The sequence below is a fragment of the Bufo gargarizans genome, chromosome 4, assembly GCF_014858855.1.
Source record: "Bufo gargarizans isolate SCDJY-AF-19 chromosome 4, ASM1485885v1, whole genome shotgun sequence".
NCBI classification, from domain to species: Eukaryota; Metazoa; Chordata; class Amphibia; order Anura; family Bufonidae; genus Bufo; species Bufo gargarizans.
The window spans coordinates 64,458,600-64,479,265 of NC_058083.1; the positions used below are offsets into that span (position 1 = coordinate 64,458,600).

At 45.7% G+C, this 20,666-nt stretch overlaps 2 protein-coding genes across 2 annotated transcripts in view; both read left to right on the forward strand.

Annotated features, from left to right (window-relative positions):
* LOC122933840 (gastrula zinc finger protein XlCGF26.1-like) overlaps positions 1-20,666 on the forward strand; it is a 327,998-nt gene that overhangs the window by 170,436 nt on the left and 136,896 nt on the right.
* Positions 1-20,666, forward strand: part of LOC122933829 (gastrula zinc finger protein XlCGF26.1-like) — a 700,524-nt gene that overhangs the window by 7,734 nt on the left and 672,124 nt on the right. The window contains exons 3-4 of one of the 2 annotated variants that reach the window (XM_044288887.1): positions 9,880-9,971; positions 10,454-10,574. In XM_044288887.1, coding sequence (XP_044144822.1) covers positions 9,880-9,971; positions 10,454-10,574 — 213 coding nt within the window. Of the gene's footprint in view, positions 1-9,879; positions 9,972-10,262; positions 10,318-10,453; positions 10,575-20,666 lie in introns of those variants that run through there. The other variant, XM_044288888.1, reaches the window with a different exon arrangement.

Genomic DNA, 20,666 nt, shown 5'->3' on the forward strand with positions numbered 1-20,666 from the left:
TGTGCCCACTGCCCACCACTTACACTCACCTAAAGAATTATTAGGAACACCTGTTCTATTTCTCATTAATGCGATTATCTAGTCAACCAATCACATGGCAGTTGCTTCAATGCATGTAGGGTTGTGGTCCTGGTCAAGACAATCTCCTGAACTCCAAACTGAATGTCAGAATGGGAAAGAAAGGTGGGCTACAACAGCAGAAGACCCCCACCGGGTACCACTCATCTCCACTACAAATAGGAAAAAGAGGCTACAATTTGCTCGAGCTCACCAACATTGGACTGTTGCCTGGTCTGATGAGTCTCGATTTCTGTTGAGACATTCAAATGGTAGTGTCCGAATTTGGCGTAAACAGAATGAGAACATGTATCCATCATGCCTTGTTACCACTGTGCAGGCTGGTGGTGGTGGTGTAATGGGTTGGGGGATGTTTTCTGGGCACACTTTAGGCCCCTTAGTGCCAATTGGCCATCGTTTAAATGTCACGGGCTACCTGAGCATTGTTTCTGACCATGTCCATCCCTTCATGACCACCATGTACCCATCCTCTGATGGCTACTTGCAGCAGGATAATGCACCATGTCACAAAGCTCGAATCATTTCTAATTGGTTTCTTGAACATGACAATCAGTTCACTGTAGTAAAATGGCCCCTACAGTCACCAGATCTCAACCCAATAGAGCATCTTTGGGATGTGGTGGAACGGGAGCTTTGTGCCCTGGATGTGCATCCCTCAAATCTCCATCAACTGCAAGATGCTATCCTATCAATATGGGCCAACATTTCTTAAGAATGCTATCAGCACCTTGTTGAATCAATGCCACATAGAATAAAGGCAGTTCTGAAGGCAAAAACGGGTCCAACACCGTATTAGTATGGTGTTCCTAATAATTCTTTAGGTGAGTGTATATAGGGTGGCAAAGTACCTTGCACGCATAGTACCACTTATCTAAAAAAAAATGACAGGCAGAGGCAGGCCACCCCGAAGGGGCCGTCGTGATCGTGGTGCTGTGATTTCCACTGGCCCTGGAATAAGGCCCAGTGTTCAGAGGCCACGTACCCTGAACTCAAAAAATTCAGAGAAAATAGTTGACTGGCTTACACAGGACACCCAATCTTCAACAGCTTCCGCTAAGAACCTTGACGCACCATCCTCCTCCAGCTCAGCTTTGGTCACCTGCTCTCAAGTTACCACTCTCCCGCCCGCCGCCACCTTCACAGCCACTAAAGCCACTTTACTTGATCCCTCAGAGGAGTTATTTACACATCAGTTGGATGAAATTACTCATGCGCAACCATTATTGCCAGAGGATGTAGATAACAGGGATATGTCTCAGTCAGGCAGCATTACACACATGGACGTACAGTATGATGATGATGATGTTGTACCCGCTGCTGCTTCCTTTGCTAAGGTGTCAGATACAAGTGAAGTGGTTGATTATGACGATGTGTCCATGGATGCCACGTGGGTGCCTGCTTGAAGAGAAGAAGAAGAGGGGGAAAGTTCAGAAGGGGAGACAGAGAGAAGGAGGAGACGAGTTGGAAGCAGGGGGAGGTCATCGCAAGGAGCTAGTGGCACAGTCATATAGCATGTATCGGCACCCGGGGTCAGCCAGACAGCACGCCAATCAACGCATGCTGTTGCCACCACCAGAATGCCGTCATTGCAAAGCTCAGCAGTGTGGCATTTTTTGTGTGTGTCTGCAACCTGTGCCAAAAGAAACTGAGTCGTGGGAAATACAACACCCACCTAGGTACAACTGCTTTGCGAAGGCACATGATCTCACATCACAAACGCCTATGGGATCAACACATGATGACGAGTAGAAGCAGCACACAAGCTCAAAGCCACCATCCTCCTCCTGGTCCAGCATCTTCAGCCACGTCAACCACTGCTGTCCTCCTTGCCCCCTCTCAACCACCCGCCACTCCGCCTCTCACCTTCAGCAGTTCCATCTCATCTGCCCACAGTCAGGTGTCTGTAAAGGAAATGTTTGAGCGTAAGAAGCCAATGTCACAGAGTCACCCCCTTGCCCGGCGTCTGACAGCTGGCTTGACGGAACTCTTAGCCCGCCAGCTTTTACCATACCAGCTGGTGGAGTCTGAGGCCTTCAAAAAATTTGTTGCTATTGGGACACCACAGTGGAAGGTACCCGGACGAATTTTATTTTTCAAAAAAGGCAATCCCAAACCTCTACTCAGTGATTGAAAAGGAAGTCATGGCATCTCTGGCATACAGTGTTGGGGCAAGGGTCCATTTGACCACTGATACCTGGTCTGCAAAGCACGGTCAGGGCAGGTATATCACCTACACTGCGCATTGGGTCAACCTGCTGATGGCTGCCAAGCATGGAATGCGTGGCTCTGCAGCGGAGTTGGTGACACCGCCACGACTTGCAGGCAGGCCTACTGCCACCTCCTCTACTCATCCTACTCCATCCTCTTCGATAACCTCGGCTGAGTCCTCTTCTGCTGCGGCGTCTGGCTGCACATCAACTGAATCCCCCCAGCTCCCCAGGGGCTATTCCACATCCCGGATACGACAGTATCACGCTGTCTTGGGGTTGACTTGCCTGAAAGCAGAGAGCCACACCGGACCAGCACTCCTGTCTGCCCTGAACGCACAGGTGGATCAGTGGCTGACCCCACACCAACTGGAGATCGGCAAAGTGGTTTGTGACAATGGAAGCAATTTGTTGGCGGCATTGAATTTGGGCAAGTTGTCACATGTGCCGTGCATGGCACATGTGTTGAATCTCATCGTACAACGCTTTGTGTCTAAGTACCCAGGCTTACAGGACGTCCTCAAGCAGGCCAGGAAGGTGTGTGGCCATTTCAGGCGTTCCTACACAGCCATGGCGCACTTTTCAGACATTCAGCGCCGAAACAACATGCCAATGAGGCGCTTGATTTGCGACAGCCCGACACGTTGGAATTCAACACTCCTTATGTTCGACCGCCTGCTCCAACAAGAAAAAGCCATCAACGAGTATTTGTATGACCGGGATGCTAGGACAGCCTCTGCGGAGCTGGGAATTTATTTGCCACGTTACTGGACGCTCATGTGCAATGCCTGTAGGCTCATGCGTCCTTTTGAGGAGGTGACAAACCTAGTCAGTCGCACCGAAGGCACCATCAGCGACCTCATCCCATTTGTTTTCTTCCTGGAGCCTGCCCTGCGAAGAGTGCTGGATCAGGCTGTAGATGAGCGTGAAGAGGAAGAGTTGTGGTCACCATCACCACCAGAAACAGCCTTGTCATCATCGCTTGCCGGACCTGCGGCAACGCTGGAAGAGGAGTATGAGGAGGAATGTGGCTTTGAGGAGGAGGAAGACCAACCACAGCAGGCATCCCAGGGTGCTCGTTGTTGTCACCTATCTGGGACCCGTGGTGTTGTACGTGGCTGGGGGGAAGAACAGACCGTCAATGACATCAATGAGGACGAGGAATGGGAAATGAGTAGCTCGGCATCCAACCTTGTGCAAATGGGGTCTTTCATGCTGTCATGTCTGTTGAGGGACCCTCGTAAAAAAGGATGAAGGAGAGCGACCTGTACTGGGTGGCCATGCTACTAGACCCCCGGTATAAGCAGAAAGTGGCGGAAATGTTACCAAATTACCGAAAGTCAGAAAGGATGCAGCAGTTCAAAACCAAACTAAAAAATATGCTTTACGGCGGCAAGGACAGGACGCTTTACAGATGTGTTGTTGATGGAGGACATGCAGAGCTTTTTCAGTCCTACATATCGCCACAGCCCTTCGGGATCCAGCCTTAGAGAACGACTCGACCGACCGGTAGCAGACTACCTCGCCTTAACTGCAGATATCGACACTCTGAGGAGCGATGAACCCCTTGACTACTGGGTGTGCAGGCTTGACCTGTGGCCTGAACTATCCCAGTTTGCGATAGAACTTCTGGCCTGCCCCACTTCAAGTGTCCTGTCAGAAAGGACCTTCAGTGCAGCAGGAGGCATTGTCACTGACAAAAGAAGTCGCCTCGGTCAAAAAAGTGTTGATTACCTCACCTTCATATAGATTAATGCAGTGTTTCCCAACCAGTGTGCCTCCAGCTGTTGCAAAACTACAACTCCCAGCATGCCTGCACAGCCAAAGGCTGTCAAGGCATGCTGGGAGTTGTAGTTTTGCAACAGCTGGAGGCACACTGGTTGGGAAACACTGGATTAATGAGGCATGGATCCCGAAGGGACTGACAGTGGGGGATACGTTTGACTAACAAAAGGCCTGATGACATGCCTTGGCCTCAAAATGGTCCCCATGCTGCTGTATTTAATGTCTGTATACCGGATGACTTTCGTGAATTCTCCACCACCAACTAGGGTGCAAGCCGCAATGTTTTAGTCACCTTTCTGCCTGGAAAACATCAATTTTTCCGGCCGCTGCAACTTTTCCCATTTTTTTTTTTTTATACAAAGTTGGCATTTGACCAAGATATTTCTCTCACCCAGCATGGGTATATGTAAAATGACACCCCAAAACACATTCCCCCAACTTCTACTGAGTACGGCGATACCACATGTGTGACACTTTTTTGCAGCCTAGGTGGGAAAAGGGGCCCACATTCCAAAGAGCACCTTTCAGATTTCACAGGCCATTTTTTACAGATCTTGATTTCAAACTACTTTGCACGCATTTGGGCCCCTAAAATGCCAGGGCAGTATAACTACCCCACAAGTGACCCCATTTTGGAAAGAAGACACCCCAAGGTATTTCATGATGGGCTTAGTGAGTTCATGGAAGTTTTTATTTTTTGTCAGCCTTTGTCAGCCTCTGGGCTGAAAGAAAAAATGAACGGCACAGATTTCTTCATTCACATCGATCAATGTGGATGAAAAAATCTCTGCCAAAAAAAAAAAGGAGGGGAAAGGCGTCTGCCAGGACATAGGAGCTCCGCCCAACATCCATACCCACTTAGCTCGTATGCCCTGGCAAACCCGAATTCTCCATTCACATCAATCGATGTGGATGAATAAATCATTGCCGGGATTTTATTTTTTTATATACAAAGTGTTTGCCAAAGCATATGAACACCGCCGCCTCCTCAGCTCATATGCCTCGGCAAACATATCTTTTACTGCAGAGTAGAAATCTCGTCTTGCAGCGCCGCATACACCGACTTTTGTGTAATCTGACAGCAGCGCAATGCTTCTGTCAGAATGCACATCAGTGCTGCAGCTAGTCGATCGGTTGGTCCACCTGGAAAGTAAAAAAAACAAAACAAAAAAGAAAAAACCAGGCCGCAAAGCAATACATTTATTAACTTTAAAAATAAAATTTGAATGGAACATATAAACTTTATTAAACTTTTTGAACAAAACGTTAACTTTTTTGCTTACTGGTGATTTTTTATTTTTTTTTATTTAATTTTTTACCTTTACAGGACAAACCTCTCCTTCCCCATGGGACAATGTGCAATGCGCAAATCGCCCAAAGATGTGGCGAAGTACATTATGCACTTTGTCCCAGGTGAAAGGAGAGGTTTGCAGCAGCTGTGAGTGAAAGGGCCCTAATAGCCCTGTGTGCCTGTCCTGTGAGATGTGATCCCTATGCTAAGTGTACCTGTGTGTGGTACTTCCGGAAACACTCCCCTAAGCATAGGGCAGGGTGGTCAGGGCAGTCAGGACAGAAATAGCGGGTGTCACGCCTTATTCCACTCCTGCTACAGACACGACATCTTTTTCGGGGTGACGGTTGGGTTGAGGTACCAGCAACGACATTGGGGAAATGTCGCTCGTGTAGACGGCTCACTACACTGGTGGATGGGGCCATGGAACCTCCTGGATACAGGAGGTTCTCGATGATCTCTTCCTGAAATTTGAGGAAGGATCCTGTTCTCCCAGACTTACTGTAGAGAACAAAACTATTATATGCAGCCAATTGAATCAAATATACAGACACCTTCTTATAGCAGCGTCTGGTGCGTCGGGAAACTAAATACGGAGCCAACATCTGGTCATTGAAGTCCACCCCTCCCATGTGAAGGTTATAGTCGTGGACTGAGAGGGGCTTTTTAATGACACTGGTTGCCCGTTCTATTTGTATTGTCGTGTCTGCGTGAATGGAGGAGAGCATGTAAACGTCACGCTTGTCTCTCCATTTCACCGCGAGCAGTTCTTCGTTACACAAGGCAGCCCTCTCCCCTCTTGCAACACAGGTGTTAACGAGCCGTTGGGGGAAGCCCCTGCGACTAGGTCGCACGGTGCCACAGCAGCCAATCTGTTCTAGGAACAAATGCCTGAATAGGGGCACACTTGTGTAAAAATTTTCCACATAAAGATGGTACCCCTTGCCAAATAAGGGTGACACCAAGTCCCAGACTGTCTTCCCACTGCTCCCCAGGTAGTCAGGGCAACCGACCGGCTCCAGGGTCTGATCTTTACCCTCATAGATCCAAAATTTGTGGGTATAGCCTGTGGCCCTTTCACAGAGCTTATACAATTTGACCCCATATCGGGCGCGCTTGCTTGGGATGTATTGTTTGAAGCCAAGGCGCCCGGTAAAATGTATAAGGGACTCGTCTACGCAGATGTTTTGCTCAGGGGTATACAAATCTGCAAATTTGGTGTTAAAGTGGTCTATGAGGGGCCGAATTTTTATTTTCGGAAACTTGGACGGGTTTCCACCGGAAAGACTGGGCATAAACGCTTCCCAGGTTGGCGGCTATAAATTGTGTGGCATACCAATTTGTTTCTGCCACGAAGTCCAAGAGCTCCGCAGTCAAGAACAGCTCAAAAAATCCCAGGGCCGAACCAATCTGAGCTGTCTCAACCCGAACTCCAGACTGGGCGGTGAAAGGGGGAACTAATGGTGCGGCTGAAGTTGGGGACTGCCAATCAGGGTTTGCCAGCACCTCAGGGACTCTAGGGGGTCTACGGGCCTGTCTGTGCAGTGGCTGCGACGGGGTAACTATTGCACGTGCCACCGTACCAGCTTCAACTGCCCTTCTGGTGCTCGCCACTTCACCATGTTGTACGGCAGTGCTGGTACTAGGTCCAGGATGGGCTGCGCTGCTGGTGTATGCCTCACCACGTAATCCGACAGCGCCAACCCCACTCTGCTGCCCTTGAAGCGGATCCTGCGCAACCTGTGGTCTAGCAACACGGGGCCGGGTACGCCTGGTGCTATCTGGGACCTCAACCTCCTCGTCCGTATATTGGTCAACAAAATTTAGGGGGTATTCCCTGAGACTACCCAAGAAAAAAAGCAAGCCTGTCTTACAAATGGGAGGCTAGCGAAGTACCGGAGGCCGCTGCGATTGATAAAAAATATCAAAACTGATTTTTTTATCGCCGCAGCGCTTGTAAAGTGATTGTGTAGTGATAAAAAAATAAAAATAAATTGTCACTGCGGCGGGGCGGGCGTATGAACGCACGTGTGGGAAACCGATCAGGCCTGATCGGGCAAACACTGCGTTTTGGGTGGAGGGCGAGCTAAGGTGACACTAATACTATTATAGATCTGTAGAAAAAATAGAAGAAAAGCTCCAGCACCACGATGGACGTTGTGAAAATCCCGGTCTTTATTATCACCAAAATTCAGGTAAAATACAGCAATCAAACCACTGGTGCCCACCGGTTCCCAAGATCTACGCGTTTCGAACAGTCGTGTTCTTAGTCATGATCCTAAGTGTCTGACATGTTCCCAGCTAAAATACGGCTCATCCCCACAATACTCCGCCCCACTGGGAGGGGTATAGAAAGGTAGGGCGAGCAGCACAATTAGCCGGGTCCATGTGAGACACCAGTGCAAACCCAGTCGCATGTTGTACACTTAAATTCCCAATAGTGCTATAAACAAACATTAAAAAATATATCTATACACATAGTAGAAAATATATATGCACACAAAATCCCATGCAGTCTCTCTCCCTCAATAAGATATCCAAGTAATGTTCCACTTTCATATATATTGTATTGTGAGTATGCAGAAATAATTATTATTATAATAGCTGCAAGTAATAATAAAAAAAGGATAAACATGAAAAAAAGGGGCAGTAATTTCATGACAGTATATTCCTCCACTCGTTGATTACATCGTATTTCTTGTGATTCAGTATATCCATATAAATGTTGGACTTTGACATCCACCTGCTGCGTCATCGTGGGATGGTTATGTTGTTATCCTCAGGTTTGAAAAACCTGTTTGATGGTTTTTTCAGTATATACCACAATCCTAATCCACACTATGCGGTTTTTCAAACCTGAGGATAACAACATAACCATCCCACGATGACGCAGCAGGTGGATGTCAAAGTCCAACATTTATATGGATATACTGACGCCATGCGCTTCTGCTCTCAGCAGGATGCCAGGCCGGGATACCACGGACCGCTCACGTCCATGTTCCACGGTCGTGTGCATTCGGCCTTATTGTGTAAAATGTTAAAATGTTACTGTATTCAGGAGAAAATGGGTAGCAAATTGGTGGGGATATTCTCCTGTTATCTTTTGTGAAAAAGAAAGTTTGGGCCTAAAGCACCATTTTCTTGTAAAAACAAAAATGGAATTTTTCATTTTCACACCCAAGTATTAAAAGTTCTATGAAACAGCTGTTGAGTGAAGTGCTCGCTACACCCCTTAAAATTCCTTGAGTGGTGTAGTTTACAAAATGTGGTCACTTTTTGGGGGTTTTCACTCTGGGGATACCTCAGGGCCTCTTCAAATGCAACATGGTGCCGAAAGACCATTCCAGCGAAATCTGCCCTCCAAAACCTATATGGCGCTCCTTGCTTTCTGTGCCCTGCCGTGTGCCCAAGCAGCGGTATACGACCACATATTGGGGGTTTCTGCAAACTGCAGAATCAAGGTAATAAATATAATGTTTGTTTTGTTGTTAACACTTGATGTGTCCCAGGAAAGAATTGATTAAAATGCAAAAGCTGCAAAAATAATTAAAATTTTGAAATTTTACCTCTATTTTGCTTTAATTCCTGTGGAATACCTAAAGGGTTAAAAAACATTTCAAAAAACAGTTTTGAATAGTTCAAGGGGTGTTGTTTCTAAAATGGGGTCATTTATGGGTTGGTTCTATTATGCAAGCCCCAAAAAGTGACTTCAGAACTGAACTGGTCCTTAACCCTTTATGGACCCATGACGATCCCTAAACATGGCGCCCGCTCTCTTGTGCAGTGGGCGCCTTAGCCACGGGGTTTCTGCTATTCTGCATCTTACCCTTCAGATGCCGTGGTCAAATGTGACCACGGCATCTGAGCAGACCGTTACGGGAAGTCGCTCGCTTCCGGTCCGATAACGGCTTTCCCCGGCTGAGATCGGGGAAACAATTACCTTGCGCTAATTGACCAAAGCCTCAAGCAGACTATGCCAATACAGGCCACTAGGTGGCAGCCTTGTATTGATATAGTGCAAATTAAGTCTTCAATGATGGCTATTTAGCCAAAATTAGGCCTGGTCAGGAAGGGGGCAAATGGCCCGGTCTGGAAGTGGTTAAAGACGACGATATCCCTGTTCACAGGATGGGATAAATATGTGACCACTGAGATCCCACTGATCATGACAACGAGGATCCCGTGTCCTCCTTGTGGATGTAACAGACGTTCTGATAGATATCTCCAGCATTTTCACTGACCGTGGCGGGAGCAGCAGACATATACAGCCACCGCTCCATCCATTTGAGGACACAGGACCCCTGTTCTCATGATCTAGGAGGGTCCTAGTGGTGGGATTTCTATGTGGGGTGACTGGATTAGTTTGGGGTTTGGTAGAAAGTGGGTGAGGAGCGGAACATTGTTATTCAGGCCCCAATAACTAAACCTAAAAGTGAAGGAGCTGAGAGAAGAGTCTGATCTATAGACAGACCTACAGGAGGCCATGTATTCAGTCACTGTGTGCTTGTGTCTCCACAGATGGATCCAGGAGGAGAAATCCCCCCGAGAGTTGTCCCCGTCCTCTGTATTCCCAGGAGTGTCCAGAGGAGAAGCTCCCAGAGAACCATCAGGTAGATGGAGCTGATGTCTCACCAGAATCTGACCAGAAAGTGATTGAACCAAAGATGAATTAAAATTTTTCTTGTTTAGGATGAAAATCTGATTGATATTAAGATTGAGGTTAAAGATGATGATGAAGAGGAGATGGATTTATGGGGCGATCATCAGTGTAAGAATTGTCTGCATTGAGGGTCACCTGGATGCTACTCCCATCATCTTATTATCACATGTAATCAATCTCTCCTGTCCCTGTGTGTTTTTACAGATGAAATCACAGAAAGAAATCCCCCCGAGAGATGTCCCCGTCCTCTGTATTCCCAGGACTGTCCAGAGGAGAAGCTCTCAGAGAACCATCAGGTAGATTGAGCTGAGCCCTATACACATCTATATAGGGGGGTCCTGCAGTCATAGAGGGGTCATAGATGGTGGGGGTTTCTTATGTGGACCTGTTAGATTTCCCACCTGTCTGCTGTATTGTCCTGAATTGTTACAGATGACAAATCAGGGGGAAGATGTGACTGTTATTAAAGTGGAGAATGAAGAAGAACGGATGATGGGCGATCCCCCGTGTAAGAGTGAGGTGGAGGAGGACATTCCAGTCCATGTGACCACAGGTATGGAATAATGAATGGAGAATGGCTAACTCTGTGTGCACACCAAGTTAGGTGTGTTTAGGCCACTCATTCAGCTGACCGCTATCCCTCCGAGTCCCCCATATGCCTCCATGCTCGGCTTGGCTGGATGTTTATCTCCCGGGAGAACAAAAAGATCGGTCACTGAAATTCCGAACACCCGATTCTTCTCTCCCACGACCTGATCTGCCCTCAGTGAAGCAAGGCTGTTATTTTATGTTCTTTTTCAGTAGTCTCCATTATTCTGACTGCTATTGATGTTCTGCTGCTGGTCTATGTATACCGGCTCCAAAGGAATAGGAAATATGAAGGGAGGACGTCTCCTCCTCCTTCTTGCTGGATCCACTTCTGGATTTGGCTCAAAAACTCCATCAAAACCTCAACCATTTTCATTGACCGCTGTAGGCCATTTACTCCAGGGGTCCTAGATGTTATGATATCTGCTTTAGGCCTCATGCACACGACCGTTTTTTTTTTAAGGTCCGCAAAAACGGGGTCCGTAGGTCCGTGATCCGTGACCGTTTTTTCGTCCGTGGGTCTTCCTTGTTTTTTGGAGGATCCACGGACATGAAAAATGCAAAAAAAATCTAAGTCAAGTTTGCCATTGAAATGATAGGAAAAAACGGATCACGGAACACGGACGCGGATGACAATCTTGTGTGCATCCGTGATTTTTCACGGACCCATTGACTTGAATGGGTCCGTGAACCGTTGGCCGTGAAAAAAATAGGACAGGTCATATTTTTTTCACGGCCAGGAAACACGGATCACGGATGCGGCTGCCAAACGGTGCATTTTCCGATTTTTCCAAGGACCCATTGAAAGTTAATGGGTCCGCGAAAAAAAACGGAAAACGGCACAACGGCCACGGATGCACACAACGGTCGTGTGCATGAGGCCTAAGTTGTCCGTTTTTATAAAGTATCTTCTCATTTCCTAACATAGAATTTTACCCGTATCTGTCCCCATGCACAGTTTTTAATATCTTTTGCTCTTCCTGAGGCTTGCTGTACCAAGTGGGCTTCTGATTAAGTGGAGTTAAAGAAAAGGAGTTTAAGACAAGGAGCAAGAAACTAAGGTTGGATATAATTTCCTTGTGTGTTGTTGGCTTGATTCCAGCTAGTCCATCAACTACTGCAGACAGGGTCTAATTCTAACTCATATTTACTGTTTTAATTCTTTACTGTTCATCCCCATTAAACATGTGTCCTGTGCAGTGTGTCCGTGCCTTGAAGAGCCGTTCTAGGGTGAATACATTCGCACTAGATGCAATCGTGTTGCATATTTTGAAGCCCAGATCTTGGATCTAAATAAGCAGCTTGAAATACTTAGGGGCATTGCAAAACTGGAGAGAGGCTTAGACCTCACTGTGCAGGCGCTGACTGGGGTCAGTGAAATGGAGGGGGGTGGAGGAGGGCAAGATCATAACTATCAGATCAGCAGTTGGGTTAATGTAGAAAGAAGGGGTAGAGGGGAAAGTCTTAGGGAGGCTAGTCCTGAGCTGGCACACCCTAGTAAATATGCCTGTTTGGCTGATATTAGGGATGAAAGCCCAGGGCCAGCAACACTGCAGCAGGTCGTTTCTCCTAACAACCAGAAGGAAGACCGCTGCAGGAAGGATGGGAAAAGGAGTGCAGCAAAGGTCAGACAGATGCTGGTGGTAGGGGACTCTATTATTAGGTGGACAGATAGGGTCATCTGTCGCCGAGACCGTGAATGCCGAACAGTGTGTTGTCTGCCGGGTGCTCGGGTTCGGCATATTGCGGATCGGATTGACAGATTGCTGGGTGGGTCTGGGGAAGACCCGGCGGTCATGGTACACATTGGCACCAATGCCAAAGTCAGTGGGAGATGGAAGGTCCTTAAAAATGATTTTAGGGAGCTATGTAAGAAGCTCAAGTCCAGGACCTCCAAGGTAGTGTTTTTAGAAATACTACCAGTGTCACGAGTGTCACCAGAGAGACAACGGGAGCTTAGAGAGTTAAATAAGTGGGTCATAAGCTGGTGCAGGAAGGAAGGGTTCTGGGTTCATGTAGAACTGGGTCGACTTCGCGGTCGGTTACAGGCTCTACAGTAGGGACGGGCTGCAACTTATTGGGGAGGGTGCAACTGCCCTGGGGGAAAAAATGGTTAGATGGCTGGAGGAGCTTTTAAACTAGGATCTGGGGAGGGGGGAGGTGCCATACTAATAAGGGGGTAGATAGAGAGTGGGATATAGAAGGGGACAGTGGGGATTTAGTGGGGGCCAGCGTTAGCAAGGAAAATAGGGAGAAGACTGGGAATAACGATACATTTATAAAACATAGAACTGCTGGTAACAAGAACCTGTTACATACAAAAATTAACCAAGGTAATCAAAAAAATACAGATAATCACTTTACAGGTAATAGTAATTTAAGATGTATTTTCACAAATGCCCGAAGTCTAGCTAGCAAAATGGGGGAGCTGGAGGCTATGGTACTAGAAGAACACATAGATGTAGTTGGTGTGGCTGAGACATGGTTGGACTCTTCGCATGACTGGGTTGTTAATATTGAGGCCTTTACACTATTTAGGAAAGACCGGGTCAATAGAAAAGGTGGTGGCGTGTGCCTGTATGTGAGGAGTTATCTGAAGACAAGTGTGAAAGAGGCAATTGTGGGTCCAGATGGTGAGGATGTGGAAACCTTATGGGTGGAAGTTCAAAAGGCTATAAACACTGAAAAAATAATACTTGTTGTAATCTATAGACCCCCTAACATTACAGAGGAGATATAAATGCAACTGTATAACCAAATAGAGTGGGCGGCACAGGCGGGTACAGTGGTCATAATGGGAGATTTTAACTTCCCAGACATTGACTGGGGTCACGATTCTGCCTCAACTGCAAAGGGGAGAAAATTCCTCAACTTGATGCAGGACCACTTTATGGGCCCGTTTGTAGAAGCTCCCACTAGGGGGCGATGCTCTGTTGGATCTGGTAATTTCTAATGATGCAGAGCTTGTTGGTAATGTTACTGTTCGAGAAACACTAGGTAATAGTGACCACAATATAATTATATTCCCCCTAAACTATAAAAAGCAAACTCTGTCAGGCAGAGCAAAGACACTGGATTTCAAAAAGGCTAATTTCCCTGGGTTGAGGGCAGCATTTCAGGGCATAGACTGGGAGCAGCTACTGTCACATAATAATACTGAGGATAAATGGGAGAGCTTCAAATCCACATTGAGTAATTGCACTTAAAAATGTATCCCTTTAGGTAACAAGTATAAACTGCTAAAATTAAACCCCCATGGCTTACAGCTACTGTAAATAGGGCAATAAAAGACAATAAAAAGGGCATTTAAAAAATACAAATCTGAGGGGTCGGCTGTAGCGTTTGAAGAGTACAAAGGGCTTAATAAAATCTGCAAATAGGAGATAAAATTAGCAAAGGTACAAAACGAACAGCAGGTAACAAAGAAAGCAAAACAAATCCCAAAAAGTTTTTTAAATATATAAATGCTGAAAAACCTAGGTCTGAGCAGGTAGGTCCCCTAAATAATGGTAAAGGGGCGGGGGGGTAGTCACTGAAGATAAGGAAAAGGCAGAGTTCCTAAATAGGTTTTTTAGCTCTGTATATACAAAAGAAGAGAAAGGAGCTGATATCTGTGGCGCCAGGGTTGTTAGTACATCCAGGGATATACTCAATTAGCTAACTGTAGATATGGTCCAAGAGAAGTTAAATAGGGTCAATGTGAATAAAACTCTGGGTCCAGATGGATTACACCCAAGAGTGCTTAAAGAGCTCTGTTCAGTCATTGCTGTGCCCCTGTTTATAATTTTTAAGGATTCTTTAGGGACTGGTACAGTGCCGAGTGATTGGCACAAGGCAAACGTGGTGCCCATATTCAAAAAAGGATCAAGGTCCTCCACAGGTAATTATAGACCAGTTAGTTTAACTTCTGTTGTGGGAAAAATGTTTGAAGGAATCTTAACCCCTTAGTGACCCATGATATACCGGTACGGCATGGTTTCCGAGTCCTTAATGACCCATGACATACCGGTACGTCATGTATAGTTCCGATCACCACCGCCCGGCGGGCGGTGGTCGGATCCCAGTGCCTGCTCAAATCATTGAGCAGGCACCTTAGCTAAATGCGCGGTGGGTCCCGTGACCTCCCCTGTGTCGGCGATCGCCGGTGTCAATTCAGACCTGCGGTTTACGGGTTTTACCTGGTGGTCCGGCGGCGGTGGTGCCATCGGGTCCCCATGGGGCTGTAGGGGGGACCCGATGGCATGGAAGGCAGCGCGATGCCTTCCTGAGGCATCGCCGCTGCCTTCCTGTGATGTGCCTGTGAGATCTAGCCCCCTTGGTCTCACAGGCCGGAAGCTGTATGAGTAATACACACAGTATTACTCATACAGCCAATGCATTCCAATACAGAAAGTATTGGAATGCACTGTAAAGGATTAGACCCCCAAAAGTTCAAGTCCCAAAGTGGGACAAAAAAAAAGTTGAAAAAATAAAGTTTCCCCCCCCAAAAATTAAAAGTTTCAAGTAAAAATAAACAAAAACGTAGTAAAAAATAGGGGGGGAAAAATAGTATACATATTAGGTATCGTCGCGTCCATATGAGCCCCTACCTGAGACAATCGCCCCAAAAATAAAAAAAATATGGCTCAGAATATGGAGACACTAAAACATCATTTTTTTTTGTTTTAAAAAAGCCTTTATTGTGTAAAACTTACATAAATTTAAAAAAAGTATACATATTTGGTATCGCCGCGTCCGTATCGACCGACTCTCTAAAAATATCACATGACCTAACCCCTCAGATGAACAATGTAAAAAATGTAAAATAAAAACTGTGCTAAATAAACCATTTTTTGTCACCTTACATCACAAAAAGTGTAAGAGCAAGCGATCAAAAAGTTACACACACCCCAAAATAGTGCCAATAAAACGGTCATCTCATCCTGCAAAAATCATACCCTACACAAGGTAATCGCCCAAAAACTGAAAAAATATGGCTCTCAGACTATGGAAACACTAAAACATGATTTTATTTGCTTCAAAAATGAAATCATTGTGTAAAACTAACATAAATTAAAAAAAGTATACATATTAGGTATCGCCGCATCAGTGACAACCTGGTCTATAAAAATATCACATGATATAACCTGTCAAATGAATGTTGTAAATAACAAAAAATAAAAACGGTGCCAAAACAGCTATTTCTTGTTATCTTGCCTCACAAGAAGTGTAATATAGAGCAACCAAAAATCATATGTACCCTAAACTAGTACTAACAATACTGCCACCCTATCTCATAGTTTCTAAAATGGGGCCACTTTTTTGGAGTTTCTACTAGGGATCGACCGATTATCGGATTTACCGATATTATCGGCCGATATTCAGGATTTTGAACACTATCGGTATCGGCATTTATTTTGCCGATATTCCGATAGTGTATGGGAACACAGATCGCGCTGCTGACAGCGCTCTCCGTGTTCCCCTTAGCAGCACAGGGGAGAAGGAGCAGTGTCTCCTCCCCCTGTGCTGCTGCTGCCGCCAATGAGAGGACAGGGGACAGGAGGAGGGGAGGATCTATGGCCACTGCTCCACCAATAAAGATTAATCTATCATTTATTCATATACAGGATACAGGAGGCGGGAGCTGCAGGATCACATAGCCGGCTCCGGGCCTCTATGACAAGTAGCTGCGATCTGCGGTAGTTAACTCCTCAGGTGCCGCGGATCGCAGCTACTGCTCATAGAGGTCGGGAGCCGGCTATGTGATCCTGCAGCCAGCTCCCGCCTCCTGTATATGAAATTAAGCTTCATTGGTGGCGCAGTGCGCCCCCCCAAGCCCCCCAGTATCAGACATTGGTGGCGCAGTGCGCCCCCCCCCCGGTATTAAGCATTGGTGGCGCAGTGCGCCCCCCCTCCCCCCCAGTATTAAGCAGTGGTGGCGCATAGGGCCCCCCACCCCAGTCGCAGTGCGCCCCTCCACAGGATCCCCTCTCCCTTGCTCCTCCGATCGGAGCCCCAGCAGTGTAATGCTGGGGCTCCGATCGGTTACCATGGCAGCCAGGACGCTATTGAAGCCCTGGCTGCCATGATAAGCTCCATGCTGCTGTGTGCACAGAGCACACAGCAGCAGGGACAGTGTGAGCTCCTATTCACCCTGATAGATCTCTATCAGGGTGAATAGGACAAGGGTTCTAGTCCCTAAGGGGGCTAATAGTTAGTTAAAAAAAAAGTTACAAATAAAATAATAAAAACACCAAAATATAAATGAAAAAGAAAGATTTAAAAAAAAAAATACACATTAACAATAAACATTAATTTTCAGCAGATTTGTGGGAATTTTTTTTTTTTTTTCAAAAATGAAAATTCCCAGAATATTGGTATAAATTATCGGCTATCGGCCTGAAAGTTCACAAATTATCGGTATCGGTATCGGCCCTAAAAAATCAATATCGGTCGATCCCTAGTTTCTACTCTAGGGGTGCATCAGGGGGGCTTCAAATGGGACATGGTGTCAAAAAAAACAGTCCAGCAAAATCTGCCTTCCAAAAACCGTATGGCATTTCTTTCCTTCTGCGCCCTGCCGTGTGCCCGTCCAGCTGTTTACGACCACATATGGGGTGTTTCTGTAAACTACAGAATCAGGCCCATAAATGGGAAAAATTGATAAAAATGTAAAATCTGCCCAAAAAGTGAAATTTTGAAATTGTAACTCTATTTTCCATAAATTTTTGTGGAACACCTAAAGGGTTAACGACGTTTGTAAAATCAGTTTTGAATATTATGAGGGGTGTAGTTTATAGAATGTGGTCATTTTTGGGTGGTTTCTATTATGTAAGACTCGCAAAGTGACTTCAAACCTTAACTGGTCCTTAAAAATTGAGTTTTTTGCTTCTAAACTTCTAAGCCTTGTAACATCCCCAAAAAATAAAATATCATTCCCAAAATGATCCAAACATGAAGTAGACATATGGGGAATGTAAAGTAATAACTATTTTTGGAGGTATTAATATGTACTATAGAAGTAGAGAAATTGAAACTTGGAAATTTGCTATTTTAAAAAAAAAATTGGGTAAATTTGGTATTTTTGATGATTTTTTTTTTTTTTTACTTATTTTTTTACCAGTGTCATGAAGTATAATATGTGATGAAAAAACTATCTCAGAATGGCCTGGATAAGTCAAAGCGTTTTAAAGTTATCAGCACTTAAAGTGACACTGGTCAGATTTGCAAAAGGTGAAATAGGGCCGAGTCCTTAAGGGGTTAAGGGACTATACACAGGAGTATGTGACTATAAATAATATTATAAGTGATAACCAGCATGGGTTTACTAAGGACAGAAGTTGTCAGATTAACCTGATTTGTTTTTATGAGGAGGTTAGTAGTAGTAGCCTGGACAGAGGGGCGGCTGTGGATGTAGTGTTTCTGGATTTTGCAAAGGCTTTTAAAACTGTCCCTCATAGACACTTTATAGGTAAAGTAAGGTCTATAGGCTTGGAAAGTATCGTTGGTAATTGGATTGAAAACTGGCTGAAGGACCGTGTCCAGAGAGTTGTGGTCAATGATTCCTATTCAGATGGTCCCGGGTTATAAGTGGTGACCCCAAGGTTCAGTGCTGGGCCCTTTATTGTTTAATTTATTTATTAATGATATCGAGGACGGGATTAATACCACCACATCTATTTTTGCAGATGACACTAAGCTGCGTAGAACTGTACGGTCTATGGAAGATGTCCACAAACTACAAGCTGACTTGAACAATCTGAGTGATTGGGCATCAACTTGGCAAATAAGGTTCAATGTGGACAAATGTAAAGTTCTGCATCTTGGTAGTAATAATCTCTGTGCTTCATATGTCCTAGGTGATGTAGCACTGGGAGAGTCACTTATAGAGAAGGATTTGGGTGTCCTTGTGGATGGTAGATTAAATTATAGTATACAATGTCAATCAGCTGCTTCTAAGGCCACCAGGATATTGTCATGCATTAACGAGGCATGGACTCGCAGGGCAGGGATGTAATACTACCACTTTACAAAGCGCTAGTGCAGCCTCATCTGGAATACGCAGTCCAGTTCTGGGCACCAGTACATAGAAAAGATGCACTGCAGCTGGAAAAAGTACAGAGGAGAGCGACTAAAATGATAAGGGCCATGGAGGGTCTTAGTTATGAAGAGAAGAGACGTCTAAGGGGGGACATGATTGACCTGTACAAGTATATAAATGGGCCATACAAAAATACGGCGAAAAGCTGTTCCATTTAAAATGTGCTCAAAAGACAAGGGGGCGCTGCCTCCGACTGAAGAAGAAAAAGTTCAGTCTCCAGAAGCGTCAAAGCTTCTTTACTGTAAGAACTGTGAATCTGTGGAATAGACTTCCTCAGGACGTGCAGTAAAAATGAAAGGCCACAGCCACATGTCCAACCAAATCTTCTTTATTGTGCAAAAACTCCAAAGCACAGTGTACAAACGTAGCAACGTTTTGGCTAAGTAAAGCCTTTGTCAAGCATATGTAACAAGTATGAATGCTCACATATAAATAGTAAAAATAAAAATAAAACACCCCCACATTAATGGTGGCCCAATAGACAAATAGATGGGCGAACACAAATCAAATGTAACCAATAGCAGTGACGCCTCACAGCGATTCCTAATTAGCAGAAATACGCCCATCTACCTCACCTGCATAAGATGTTCCATAATGGCAACCAGCGTGACACTCAGCGTCCCATTGTAGCGACTGCGCATGTCCTCGCACGTCATTCAGCCGCGACTAAGCAAGGAATAGCCACATCACGCGAGATTAGACTAGCGGCGCAACTACCAATCAGATGCGCCCGCACCGACGGCATCATAGCCGGCGTGCAAGTCATGTGACCGGAAAGATTCTGTCACATGACCGCTGTAAATATACAAACCGGATTCCCAAAAAGTTGGGACACTATACAAATCGTGAATAAAAACTAAATGCAATGATGTGGAGATGGCAACTTCTAATATTTTATTCAGAATAGAACATAAATCACGGAACAAAAGTTTAAACTAAGAAAATGTACCATTTTAAGGGAAAAATATGTTGAATCAGAATTTCATGGTGTCAACAAATCCCCAAAAAGTTGGGACAAGGCCATTTTCACCACTGTGTGGCATCTCCCCTTCTTCTTACAACAGTCAACAGACGTCTGAGGACCGAGGAGACCAGTTTCTCAAGTTTAGAAATAGGAATGCTCTCCCATTCTTGTCTAATACAGGCCTCTAACTGTTCCATCGTCTTGGGCCTTCTTTGTTGCACCTTCCTCTTTATGATGCGCCAAATGTTCTCTATAGGTGAAAGATCTGGACTGCAGACCGGCCATTTCAGTACCCGGATCTTTCTCCTACGCAGCCATGATGTTGTGATTGATGCAGAATGTGGTCTGGCATTATCTTGTTGAAAAATGCAGGGTCTTCCCTGAAAGAGATGACGTCTGGATGGGAGCAGATGTTGTTCTAGAACCTGAATATATTTTTCTGCATTGATGGTGCCTTTCCAGACATGCAAGCTTCCCATGCCACACGCACTCATGCAACCCCATACCATCAGAGATGCAGGCTTCTGAACTGGTTGTTTATAACAACTTGGGTTGTCCTTGTCCTCTTTGGTCCGGATGACATGGCGTCCCAGATTTCCAAAAAGAACTTTGAATCGTGACTCGTCTGACCACAGAACAGTCTTCCATTTTGCCACACTCCATTTTAAATGATCCCTGGCCCAGTGAAAACGCCTGAGCTTGTGGATCTTGCTTAGAAATGGCTTCTTCCCTTACGTCCTAACCAGTGGCACAGATGGGGTATTCTGCCCCTGTGGACTGGTTAGGACAGGTGGAAGTTTAATGAAACATAAAAATAAAAAACACTGGCATGCACACGCCCTCCCTGCCCCCTATAAAGAGGGGCGTTGCCCTCATGCTGTTGTGTTTTTTTCTGTCCTGCGGACAGGACGGGACGGGTGGTGCACTCCTCCATCCTTGTGGTGGAGAGAGTGCGATTCCCTTTTTTCTTTATAGGTTCCTAGGACCTGTGCCGCTCCCCCTATGCGGCCGGA